This window comes from Chlamydomonas reinhardtii, chromosome 2, assembly GCF_000002595.2.
Source record: "Chlamydomonas reinhardtii strain CC-503 cw92 mt+ chromosome 2, whole genome shotgun sequence".
Classification (NCBI taxonomy): domain Eukaryota; kingdom Viridiplantae; phylum Chlorophyta; class Chlorophyceae; order Chlamydomonadales; family Chlamydomonadaceae; genus Chlamydomonas; species Chlamydomonas reinhardtii.
In genome coordinates, this window is record NC_057005.1 from 6,149,725 (window position 1) to 6,162,099 (window position 12,375).

Below are 12,375 nucleotides of genomic sequence, written 5' to 3' on the forward strand. Positions count from 1 at the left end.
CAACTTACCGCGACCGCACAAGAGGCTGCCGGGAAGTTCGCGGATGCAACAGCCAGCAGGGGCCCATCGGTTGTTCGCAGGCATCGGGTCGATAGGCTCGTGGCGTGTTACAATCAGCGCGGACGCTGATGGCACGAGTATCTGCTAGCGGGACATTGCTCTGGGAGAAGTAACCACCCATTTCAGCATCAGCAGTCAGGACACCGTCAGGATCACTATTTCTCCGCATTCTCATCTTCCTCCGCTCACTAGCGCGTCGTTCCGTACGTCCGCGCACTCACCCTCTCTCCCTTGTGCCTGTCCTGTTTGCCTTCCAGCAGCTTGCAGGCCAGTCCAGCGCACATTGGCAGTGGCTTCCGGCCGTGGTTTCCGACGTTTACTTCCCCTCGCCCCAGCTGCCTTCAAGCCGCACGCCCACATGAACAACAGCAAGAGCCACACCAATGAAACCGTCACTCTGCCCGCCCGACCGCACTCCCAAGACAGCGCTGCTCCTCACCCCAAACAGCCAGACTTCCAAATCTGGACCCCCCCCTGGCGCTGCTCACACCCGCACTTCACACAGCCCTACTGTAGCCCTCCCCTCTCCTGCCTCGTGCGCGCCTGCGCCCGCTCGCTCATCACGCGGCCAGCACCCAGGTCTCCTCGATGCCGGACGAGTTGGTGCTCAGCTCATAGCGAGCGCCCGGGCGGCCGCTGGCGCGCAGGAAGGCGTCAATCAGCATGGCGTCTGCAAGGGACACACGCACACACACACACACACACACACATACATGCACATGTGAGTGGGGCGCGCTTGTCGTTTCCCATTCACACACGAGACTATCACCAATATGCCCTTCACACACATATGTCAGCAGCAGGCGAGGAGCATGGACGGTGCTCGGCAGGACTGCAGACAACAGACAGCAGGCAGCATCGGACTCACCGTAGCAGTTGGTCACCACCGCCCGCCGGTAGTTGAGCGAGGTCAGGCCTGTGTGCAGGGTGCGCGGAGAGGGGTAGAGAAGCCCGTGGTACCGTCAGTGGCAAGGGGTTTGCGGCGCGCGGCCAGTGCTCTGGCAGGCATGACGCTGACTCGCATGCACCCGGGCCGCGTGACCTCCTAGCCGACATCCGGGTGTTGTCATCCCACAGGCTGTAGCTGGGCTCCGCACGCCGTCGCCCTTTGTCCCGCGACTCACCCCACAGGTTTGCGGGCCCCAGGATCTTGACTTTGAACGAGCGCGCCGCCTCGTCCACGTCCGACACCTCGGCCTGCAGCCGCACACAGGCGCAGCACCAACACGGGCAGACCGCGTCAGCGACAAATCACAGCAGCAAGAGGTTAGGAAGGAGCTCCGGGCAGGAAGCGGCTGGGCAGCGAGTCGTGACGCAGCAAGCTGCCGCCCCATCCCAACCCCCAGGCAGCAGGCATTAATCAAGACTTTGGTCAGACATCCTTCCCCCCAGAGCTGCTTCCGGTTTGGCGGCGCGTACCTTGAGCGCGTATCCGTTCTTCACGCACACGTCCAGCAGCGCCTGCACGTGGAGTTGTGGGGTCGAGGTTGTGTGTTTGGGGGGCTCCAGCTCCAGCTGCATGGCTGGCTTGCTCAGCAGCAAGCCGCTTATAACCGTCGGCCAGACGCTGCATGCCACGTTGCACCACACACACATATACACATACACACACATGCACGCGTGCAACCCTTCTGTTGTCCTGTCAGACATGCACTTGCGCGCACCTGGATGTCGGCCGTCACTTGAGTAAACGACGCGCTGGCCGGCAGCGGCTGCGGCGCGCCGAACTGCGTGTTCTGCACATGTGACGTGGGCGCGGGCGAGTGGGCAGGGCTAGGTGTTGGCACGCGCGACTCGCCCTGACATCACGTGCACGATCACACGCCGCAGCGCCACCTCTACGCTCGCACGCGGTCCCGCAGCCCTCCTTGTTGCGTAGGCAGGCCTTACCCGGAACCCGTCCTTCAGGCCCGTGTATATCCGGTCGCCGGTCCTGCAGGCAGAGATGGCATGGCGACAGTGGAACTATGTGACTCAGTTGGGCGGAGAGGAGGGGCTAGAACGTGTGGTCGTTCAGACTGCCGATGAAAGCCAGCCCAGTGTCCCTCTTTCGGCGCGACACCACAGCACACGAGGCATTGCCTAGCTACGTGCGGTTGCGTGCGTCCTAGCTCCCTGGACAGTGAACACCCGACTGGCTGAGTTCGCTACCCGCTCAGTCCTCCACGCAACCTCCAGCTGGCTCCTGCTCTTTGTCCCTCCGCTCTCTCTCAACCACACTCACATGGAGAAGAACAGCCCAGGCAGGACGTTGTTGTCGGCGATGGCGGCGTCGCGCCGCACCACACGGAACCGGTCCTGGCACGTCTTGTTCTCCTCCTCCTCGCAGTACTCCTGCAGGTGGGCATAAGGACATTGCAAGTTGGTGGGCATGAGGACATTGCAAGTCACGGGGCCGTGCCCTGTGACGTAATGCCGTGTGCGGCAGCACAAGCTGCAGAGCAAGCATGGACAGACAGCAGGACATGCGTTCGCAGCATAGCACTCAATGTGCCCCCAACGGCAGCGCGCTGTTGCAGGTGTGATGCGGTCTCTAGGCCGGCTCACCCGGAAGACCTGGAGTCCCTTGGGCATTTCCCGCGCGATCGTGGCAAATTGCCTGTGTACACAGTGCGCGGCGGCGGCGCCAAGTCAGGCACCGAAACAACCTAAACGACGCAGCTGAGGGCCAATCAAACACCTACCCGTGTCAAAAGCCAGCCTGCAAACTGTATCGTACGCTTTTGCTTACTGTACCGGTAGTGTGTAACCCCTCAGCGCAACACTCACGAGTAGGAGATGAAGTCAAAGTAGAGCGAGTCAGAGATGTCGCCCTGTACCGCATCCACACACATGCACAGGCGTACACACGCTCGTTTGTTGGGCTCAACCACGGCCCCACACGTGCATAACCAACCCAGCACTGCGGCCAAACACCGTTATCGGGCGCACTTTGACCATATGCCAACGCCGTTTGATGCCACAATGTACCGTAGGTTAGTGCTGACTAGGCCACAACTCCAATACAATAACACACATGACAGGATATGCCTGCCTGCCAGCAATGACGTACAGGTCAGCCATGCGGACTCACAATCTTGGGTTTGAGCGGGTCGTACTGAAGGTTGTATGCCTCCTGCTCGCTGGCGCGGAGCCGCCAAAACTGCTTCTGGAAATCGTTCTGCGAGGCCGAGTTAAATCGTATGCTTAGCGTTGCAGTGGCGCTTGCCAGGGGCGGCGTGCAGCGAGCAAGCTCCGAGCGGGTTCCTACTACCCCCGCCGTCCCACGCCGACTGCCGTGTGTGCTACCTCAGTCCTAACCCACTCCTCAGACCGCACCCACGTACAGCGCCCACCCACGCGCCCACGGGTGAAGCCGCAAGGCACACGCCTAACCTCGCATTCAACGCACACGCAGCCGCTCCTTCCCGCCACGCACGAACCCCCATGCCCCCGTGCCATGCCCTCCTAAACCTCCCCCTCTCCCTCCCCACCCCCAATGCCCTCCGACCATTCCCATCTCACCCCCTCCCCACCATAGCGATGAAGTCCAGATCATCTACGGCCTCGTATGCCGAGCGCATCAGCAGCACAGCGAACGGCTGAGTCAGCTTGTTGCGCGGAAACCTGCCGGCGGGAGTGCAACGACCGAGCAGGCACGGACGGGCGTCGACACTCTTTCCATGCAGCGGAAGGTCGAGACCTCACAAGTGTGGGTACCTCTACAGGCCCCCGTGGGCATTGACTAGCCTGGGCAGCGCCCGGAGGCATCGCCGGCGTTTCCTCACATGACTGGCTCGGGCGGTGGTGGGAATGCGCGGCTCAGGTACTCCGCGAGGTCAGCTCCCGTCGCCTGAGGCGTCGGCAGCGCGAGGCTGAGGGCGCCGAGTGCCTGCGCGCGCATTCCAGGTGAGGACTGGCCCGTTTCGCATGCCAGTGTGCAGAAGTCGCACCGTGCTTAGCAGCGCGCCTCGGCGCGAGGTCCGATGGCGATGATGGAGGTCCTCCATAGCATCTCGCCTTTCGTAGCTTGTGCTGCATCCTTCTGCGCTGTCACCCACAATGCTAGCGCGCACTAGCAAGCGTCGTCGTTGTATTGAAGCTTTGCAGTGGTCATTGCGATGGGCCGTGCGGGCAGGGCGCCGAGCCAGCATTCTTAATGAATGCGAAAACACTGTAAATATATATGAACTAAATGAGGCCCAACATGATGCTGGCTCAAGGGCCCGCAGACCATCTGCTGACACACGAGGTGTGGTTGACAGCCACGACGCCTGCCCACGCCGGCTCAAAGGCTGCCATACCCCCACCCGAAGGCACAAGGCACGGTACCGTCCTATTGCGGTGCCGTCCTATTGCCGACTTCCAAAGTAACCCCATCTGTTACAGTGCACATTTCGAGGAGGAACCTCCAACCAGACTATCGTACGTGCCCAAGGTGACAATGCTTGTTGCGGCGGGCTATGGGACCAACGCGACGCCAGCCAGGCGTGCGCATGAATGCATAAAAGCGCAGATTGAGCACGTCTGCCTCCAACTGCTACAGTGCAAAGTACGGGAAGTATAAACGCCCACCCTAACCTCGCGGTGTGCGAAAACACAGGGGTGCAGGCGGGTCTAACTGTCACAGTAGACAGGGTACAACCATGCCATGTCTCACCCAAGTCCTCCCTTCGAAATGAAGAACGCACACGCCTGTACAAAGCAATTCCTAGGCACGATATATCCAGAAATGTCATCAAAGTTGTTGTGTCAGTCACTCAGTCTGCTCCTTTCGCAGCCGACCTGCGAAATCTCCGCGTCCGCCCGTCATATGCGCCGCCCAGGAAACTCCCCCACCGCCCGCATTCCACCGCCTTGTGCCATGGGAAACCGCATATGGCTCAACCGTCCGCATCGGAGGTACTGGCCGCCACACACAGGACCCACCTCCATGGTCAAGCCAGGAAGGCCCAGCCACACGCGCTACACAAGCAGAAAAGCACAGAAAGACACACATTACGCACGCCTCGATGTGGACAAGCTAAGGTGGCGACACTGCAATCGCACTGATACGCACGAACCCGACCGAGCCGGCGACGCAGACCCATGTGTACGACGCTACCCGTTTCAGCAGTGCTGTGAGCTGTCGCCTCCTGCAATGCCGTAGCGCGCCCGTCTAGGACCCTCACAATCTCAGCCCACACGACTTGAGCCGGCTATCAATGCCAGTCGCTGCCTGCCGTGACAATCTGCCCTCCGCCTCCTCACCTCGTTCGAACACGCGCGCTTCCGGCTGCCAATCGTCAAGTAGTGTGGGACATGCGCAGCACTTCGATCCTTCGACCGCCCTCCTCACACCTCTACGGCCACCACCCTCAACATGCCAAGCCGCATACGCCTCACGTTTGTAGTTGTGTTCCCACACGAAAGTAAACAGGCGCTAGTTTCGCGCACGCCGTTAACAAACTGCACAGTGTCAGCATCGTCGCACGCTGTCGCGCCTTCCGCACACAAGAGCTCCCACGCAGTCTCACCCTCACCAGTCCATGCCCCACCCGCCGCCAGACCTTCCGCACGTCCAGTCCCGTGCCCTGCATGCAGTCCCTCATGAAGCCCTTACTCCACCCGGCAGTCCCCGCCCCCCCCACCCGCCATCCTTGCCACCGCTGCCCGCCTCGCTTCTGCTGCTTGCGCCGCAGTCGCTTGCGCCGCAGTCGCTCCTCACCTCCGCTCAGATGCGCAGCGGATGCACCTGCTGCATGAGCACCTCCTGGCCCGGAGAGCGGTGGGACTCGCTCTTCGCGATGGCCTGCGCCTTCGCCACCTGCAGATCAGTCAGGGGAGGAGCCGGAGGCTTAGGCCACCGTATGCATGTCGTATGTCTCATTTCAAGTATCCTGAGCCCCAGGCCCCCGGCAATTATTGGCCAGGCATTGTACGACGTAGGTACGGTAATGTGGACATCTTGCGTACACGCTGGAGGGCTGACTCACCTGCAGCTTGGTGATCATGTGCTCGATCTCATCGGGCGTCATCTCACTGACGTCGCCCACGTCCGTCTCTGCAAAACATGCACCGCGACAAACAGCACACAGTTTAACGTCCTGGTCCAGTACGGTACCTCAGCGCCCCGTGGGCCACGCGCGCGTTCTGTCATGCGCGGCCCCTGCACAGAAGCTTTCATCCCCCGCCCCCCAGGCCTGCCGCTGCTCACCCATGGGTACGGCAACATCGGTGCCCTCCTCCGCCGCCTCCTGCGGCGGCGTGTACGCCTCGTGTGCGGCGCCGGGCGCGTGCGCCAGCGAGCCGGGGTTGTACACGAGGCTGCTGCGGCGGCGCGGCATGGCGGTGATGCGCATGGAGGTGCGGCGCTGGAAGGTGCGCACCCAGGGGTGGTGCAGCAGCTCCATGACCGTGGGCCGGTCGCCCGGGTGCTTGCGCAGGCATTGGCAGATGAAGTCCTTGGCGAACTCGCTGATCTTGGCGGGGAACTCCGGCACCGAGTGCATGATGCGGTCCACGCTGTCCAGCTGCGTCTCGCCTGCGCAGCGTGCAGGCAGGTGCGAGGTGATGCGGTGTCGGTGTTTGATGTGCGGCCCGCATACGGTATGCGCGACTGTTTACAGTGTTTCAAGTGATAATGACACCGCTTTGTGGGGACCGGAGTGAGACAAGGGGCCCGCGTGGATTCGCCCCGCCCATTTTCACGCGCCGCCTCTACCCCGTCCCCGATGCACTCATGTCGCATCGTGCTACTCACCCGCAAAGGGCGGGAAGCCCACCACGAGCTCGTACGCAAACACGCCCACCGCCCAGGCGTCCACCGAGTTGTTGTAGTGCAGGTACGGGTTGTTCTTGTTCTCCTGGGGCAGGTTCTTGGGCGGGCAGCGCAGCACCTCGGGCGCCATGTAGTCCAGCGTGCCTGTGCAGGTGGTCGGTGTGTGTGGATGGTATGGGTGGCATGGATGGTGTGTATGCCGCAGTGACGTGCGTGAGCGTGTCGCCATCGACGTCGCCTGACCCACGTTCGCCTCGAACACATACACTCTGTGGTGGCGCGTGGTCTGGACCTGCACACAATCTACGGTAACCCTCCTCCAAGTCCCTTCCAGCCGCCCCGCTGCCTCACCCGCGCGCGTCACGGCGCGCTCCTCCGTCAGGTCGATGGCCAGTCCAAAGTCCGCCAGCTTCAGCACCCGGTGCTCCGTGAATAGCACGTTCTCCGGCTTGATGTCTCTGCAGACAACAGGAAACACAAGCACCAGGCGCGTCACACAATCACCCAATGCAGCTTTCTCAACGCGAGCGTTTCGCCTCCCCTAGCAGCGCCCTTTCCTGATGCTGGTGATGGCAGGGCCGCTCCAAGAGCCCGAAGCCGCAGGCCCGCGCCCCCACCTGTGCATGATACCGCGCGTGTGCAGGTAGTGCAGCGCTAGCAGGAAGGGGTGCAGCACCATCTCCACCGCCTGGCGCTCGCTGAGGCGGCCGCCGTTCTTGTGCAGCAGGCGGTACAGGTCGCCGCCCTCCGCGTACTCCTGCACCAGCACCACGTCCGTGCCCTCCTGCGGGTGGCATGTGCGGGTGAGGGCGGCAGCAGCGCGAGAGGCATCTTGGCGGAGCATGCAAGCGTGCTGTAGCTTCATGGGAAGCTGCTTACTCAAGGCTGCTTGAGTAAGACATGGGAGGTTGAACGTTCGTAAACGGTCAAACGCCTCGTCAGCGCCTGGTCAACGCCGGGACCGGGGTTACTTCATGTGTACAAACCACCGTGACACTTCTCCTCTCTTGCCGGCAAACGTGCTTGCCCGCGCCGAAAATCCGACACGCATCATCCAACTCCTTCCCAATACAAGCGCAGCCCTGGTCCTGTATACCCGCGCCGCCAGCACGTCCGCCGCACCTGGAACGCCGCGATGAGGTGGATGATGTTCTGGTGCTGCAGGCTGCTGTGCACGCGGATCTCGCGGAACACCTGGTAGTGGTTGAGCTCGCACAGGTTCTGCATATGGTACACTTTGAGCGCCACCATCTCCAACGACTTCTTGCACATCGCCTGCGCCATGGGCAACAAGTGCAGGAGAGGTTGCTCAGCTGAATGACTCACGCAAACCCTGGCAAACCTGCCGCTGGAACCACTGGTGACGCCCAGCAAGCACGCACGTGGCACGGCGCGCCAGCTTTTTTGCGCTACACACGGCTGCGCCCACCCTCGTCTCCACCGTTGCTACGACTGACTCAACCCCGCCGCCCAACCTCTTCTCTGTCTGACCACGCACCTGGTACACCGTGGACGCATAGCCCGTGTACATCTTTCGGATGATATTGTAATCCGACAGCGTCCAGTACTTGCGCTGCATGGCCGCCGGCAGCTGCGGCGACAGAGAAACCAGTTTGCTGGCGGGCCGCTGGGAACCGGATGCCTCCTCCGCCGGCGCCTGCTGCGCCTGCGGCGACCGCGCCGGCGAGGCCACAGGCTGCGCCTGCTGCTGCGGCTGTTGTGGCTGCTGCAGCTGCTGCGCCTGCGGCGGCGGAAGTTGCTGCTGCAGCGGCTGGGGCGGCGGCAGCTGCTGCTGCTGCTGCTGCAGGTGTGGCAGCGGCGGCATGGCCGGCGGTGGCGGCAGGTTCGCAACCGCCTGCGTCGCCTGCGCCAGCGTCTGCGGCGCGTGCTGCTGCGGGTAGGCCTGCTGCTGCTGCTGCTGCTGCTGTGGGGGTGCGTGTGGCGTGTGCGTACGGGGTGACTGCGGCATAGCGGAGGGCCCGGCCGCCTGCTGCTGAAGGTGCTGCTGTAGCTGCAGTGGCGGCGGCTGGAAATGATGCATTTTTGGCGTGCCACCCGATGGTGACGCCGGCGGGTAGCCCTGCACGCTGCTGCCGTCCGCCGCATGCTTCTTGGAGTTGCTGGGCGTGGCGTGCGTGTGCACCGCGTCCTCCATCGCCACGTCCTCAGGCACGGTGGCCATGGAATCGTTCAGGTGCACCTGAGACAGGCTGCTCATTTTATGCGGCGGCGGCGGCATGGTGGGCGGCAGTCCTGGAGGGGGCCGTGGCACCAGCCCCGGCGCCTGCGCGGCCCCTGCTGGCCCTGCGGTGGCCTTGGCGCGCTGCGCCTTCTCTGCTGCCGCGACCGCTGCGGCTTGGTCCCGAGCAGCCGCGCTCGTCCCGGCGAAGTAGTTGCCGAATACCAGTTTGTTTTGCCCGGGCTGCAGCAGCTGCTCCACCGCCGCCTTGCCCTCGGCTGTGCGCAGTACCATATCAAGCGCGGCGGGCGTCGACTTGCGACGGCCCGATGAAGGGCTGAACATGTTTGCCAGAGGTGGGGGCTGAGCTTTGGACGAGAAGCTGTTGTTGCTACTTCCAATCTGTACAGGCGGCAGCACGGTTCCGCCGTTGCCTGGGGACGCATGGTCGGTCAGCATGGGCGCTTCTTTGAGCGTGATAGTGGAGTGCGCCGCGGACGCGTTGCTGCGCATGCTGCTGGTCGCAACGAGCTCTGGAGCACCCCGCTCGCCATAGCTGCTGTTCTTGCTCTTTATCGAGCTGAATTTGCGGGGCGAGTTGGCACCCACGTTGCCAGGGCTCTCTGGCCCCTCGCTGTAGTCTGTTCCGGAGAGGCTTCCTTCTGCAAGCGCGTAAACACACACAGGAGCAACGCTCAACCCGCATGACCCGCGCAGGCAGGCCCGGAACCGCGCCCGAGCGCCCGACGAAGGAATTCGGAGCAAGGCCAAAACAGTTCCAACGCCTTGCTCGCAGCCCACCTTTCCGCGAAGCGCTAAATATCCTGTCCTTGAACCTGCTCGTGCCAAGGGGAGGTCGCGCAGACAGAAATTGGAGCCCGGTCAGCAATGCCTACGAAGGGTCACCCTGTGTTCGCGGCATGGACTTACTTTTTAAGACCCTTGCTCAGCATCCTTCAACGAGGGTCCAGAACTGCCAGAGCGTGGCCCCCCACGACCCAGGCTGGTTTTCTCACGTTATGTAAAAGCTGTCAAAAGGATACAGACTGACACTCTACTTATTTTTCCCTTCTCACTAACGTTCACCGAATACTCCGGCGCTCAGTGAACAAGTCGCAGCTCTTGCGCTCAGTTCTAAGTCTACTTCCTATCTAGTCCAGCGTCTCTGAATTGTTGGTGGTGTGTCGCGGGGAAACCTGGGCAAATGAGGGATTCTTGATGCCGCAATGCGGGGCGACCCCATCGAGTGCCCCCGGCGACCCTTTCCACGCGATTTAACCTATTCGTCTATCTCCGTTATACGCTCAAGAGCTTGGGGCCCGCCACTTGCTAACTCGTGCAAGCAATCCCACTTCTTTCGCGCACCGGACTTGTCCGCACCGAACTTGTCCACAACCCAATAATCCTACTGATTAGAGTTGCATCGCATAGCTAGATCCCGATGCTGCGTGGAGATGTGTGCGGGCGTGGCGCCTCGGCGCGAACTCGCTCGCGACTGCCGTTCAGCGCTGGTTTTCCCAAGGCCCCACGGCGCGGGGGCTTGAGCCGTGGGATATGCCGTAGCGCGACAACGCCGAGTTCGTCTGTGGTGGCGGATGAGGTAGGTGCGGGGCGCCCAGCCACACATGACCTCGGTGCCTAGTGTGCGTGGCCGGTGCCTACTGCGCAGCCACTCCCCGCCCAGGCCCGCGGTAGGCCGCCTCACCCCACACCGATAATCGACATGCGGCCACAAGTGTGATGTCTCAAGCACTGTAGCGCGCACACGCCCTCGCACCATGCCGTTCACCGCACGTCGCCTGTCAGTTGTCGTTCCTAACAGCGATGAGTCATACGCACAAACACACACGCTGCAGGCGGGATCTCCAGCCAAGTCAGGCGAGGGCAAGGTGACGCAGCCCGTGGAGCGGAAGGGCATGATTGACACGCAGCCGCCTCGCGGTAAGACCCCCGGCACGTTCGAAGATTGTGTATCACACGGCAACCGCCGAACCGCATCGGCAGGCCGACCCCTGCCACGTATAGCTCGGGTCAGCTGCAGCCACTGCAGGGCTGTGGGCTGGGACGCCATGCTATACACACGGGCACACTGAGGGGGCTTTGTTTTGTTCCTTGTCCTCACACATGGGCACACACGCACCCTGCGGGTGTCGCTCCTGGTGTCCCTTTCCGCGGCGTGATGTACCAGTATCTCTTTTCTCTGAGGATGACTAGACCACAATGACAAGACCCGCACCCTTCCGCAGCCCACCTCCTCTCTGTCGCCCCGACTGTCCCCTGCTGCCGCTGCTGGCCCCAGGCACCCGTGACTTCCCTCCCGAGGACATGCGGCTGCGCAACTGGCTGTTCGGCGAGTTCGCGGCCGTCAGCGCGGCGTTCGGCTTCGAGCAGTTCGATGCGCCGGTGCTGGAGAGCGAGGAGCTGTTTGTGCGCAAGGCGGGCGAGGAGATCACCGACCAGCTCTACAACTTCGAGGTGTGTGGGCCATGAACCTGCTTGTGAAGATGGGAGAGGGAAGGGCTTGACCGTTGACACGGTGCGCGTGTCAACAGCCGCAAATGCCACTTGTCCCTGGTGACTCCTAGCGCGCCAAACTCAATCACTCCTCCCTCCGTCCTCCTCCCCCGCACCCCGCACCCCGCACCCCGCACCCTGCATCCCCGCAGGACAAGGGCGGGCGGCGCGTGGCTCTGCGGCCCGAGCTAACGCCCAGCCTGGCCCGGCTGGTGCTGCAGCGCGGTAAGCAGCTGCCGCTGCCCGCCAAGTGGTTCGCCATTGGGCAGTGCTGGCGCTACGAGCGCATGACGCGCGGCCGCAGGTGCGCCCCGGCCGCTGCGGCTAAGGAGGGGAGGGTGAAGGGAGGGGAGAGGAGAGCGAGGGCGCGGCGGGGCATGTCGTATGCGTGTGTTGTGAGCAGGCCAGGGGGCCCATGCGCCAGTCCCGCAAGCGCCAAGGAGGCGTGGGGCTAAGCTCTGTCGCTGGGAGCGAGGCGGGGCGCGGGTCTGGATCCGGGTCGGGACCGGCAGGGCGGCTGTGGCGGAAGCTGCACGTCGCGACCTCGCTCGTAGATGGCAAAGTGGGCGCACGCCAGGTGCCTTCTGGTGATATATGCTCCCTCCTGCACTGCCGCCCCCGATAAGTCTGACATCTCTGAACCGTTCCCCGCGCCCGCAGGCGCGAGCACTACCAGTGGAACATGGACATCGTCGGTGTCCCGGGTGTGGAGGCGGAGGCGGAACTGCTGGCGGCCATTGTGGCGTTCTTTGAGCGCGTGGGGCTCACCGCAGCGGACGTGGGGATCAAGGTCTCCAACCGCAAGGTGTGCGGCCGGGGAGCAGGGTAGGGCGGGGGGCGGGGGCCAGGGCACGGGAGGGGAGGGAAGGGGACGGCAGGGCAG

The 12,375-nt window shown here is 62.9% G+C and overlaps 2 protein-coding genes across 2 annotated transcripts; both read right to left on the reverse strand.

The window, feature by feature from the left end:
* Nucleotides 1-95: 95 nt before the first annotated feature.
* Nucleotides 96-4,207, reverse strand: CHLRE_02g113550v5 (uncharacterized protein). Its single transcript, XM_001699620.2, has 13 exons — nucleotides 3,993-4,207; nucleotides 3,828-3,931; nucleotides 3,576-3,666; nucleotides 3,134-3,220; nucleotides 2,830-2,873; nucleotides 2,608-2,659; nucleotides 2,285-2,394; nucleotides 1,951-1,993; nucleotides 1,725-1,796; nucleotides 1,480-1,521; nucleotides 1,185-1,257; nucleotides 929-976; nucleotides 96-730 (listed from the first exon to the last, which is right to left on the reverse strand). The coding sequence occupies exons 1-13, from the start codon at nucleotides 4,047-4,049 to the stop codon at nucleotides 621-623; spliced, it is 933 nt and encodes a 310-aa protein (XP_001699672.2). The 5' UTR covers nucleotides 4,050-4,207; the 3' UTR covers nucleotides 96-620.
* A 203-nt stretch (nucleotides 4,208-4,410) lies between these two features.
* On the reverse strand, nucleotides 4,411-10,151 carry CHLRE_02g113600v5 (uncharacterized protein). Its single transcript, XM_043059922.1, has 10 exons — nucleotides 9,909-10,151; nucleotides 9,780-9,814; nucleotides 8,298-9,640; nucleotides 7,922-8,074; nucleotides 7,417-7,583; nucleotides 7,151-7,257; nucleotides 6,782-6,943; nucleotides 6,236-6,562; nucleotides 6,015-6,082; nucleotides 4,411-5,845 (listed from the first exon to the last, which is right to left on the reverse strand). Exons 1-10 carry the CDS (start codon nucleotides 9,929-9,931, stop codon nucleotides 5,753-5,755), a joined length of 2,478 nt encoding a protein of 825 aa, XP_042927556.1. The 5' UTR covers nucleotides 9,932-10,151; the 3' UTR covers nucleotides 4,411-5,752.
* Nucleotides 10,152-12,375: the final 2,224 nt, after the last annotated feature.

Coding starts and splice junctions, on each gene's coding strand:
- CHLRE_02g113600v5 (XM_043059922.1), bottom strand. CDS start 9,931: ATGCTGAGCAAGGGTCTTAAAAA. Junction 9,641..9,779: donor ATTTAGCGCTTCGCGGAAAG/GTGGGCTGCGAG, acceptor ACGCGCTTGCAG/AAGGAAGCCTCTCCGGAACA. Junction 6,944..7,150: donor GCGCGCCGTGACGCGCGCGG/GTGAGGCAGCGG, acceptor CCACCTGCACAG/GCACGCTGGACTACATGGCG.
- CHLRE_02g113550v5 (XM_001699620.2), bottom strand. CDS start 4,049: ATGGAGGACCTCCATCATCGCCATCGGACCTCGCGCCGAGGCGCGCTG. Junction 2,660..2,829: donor TTTGACTTCATCTCCTACTC/GTGAGTGTTGCG, acceptor CTGTGTACACAG/GCAATTTGCCACGATCGCGC. Junction 1,258..1,479: donor AGAACGGATACGCGCTCAAG/GTACGCGCCGCC, acceptor GTGCGGCTGCAG/GCCGAGGTGTCGGACGTGGA.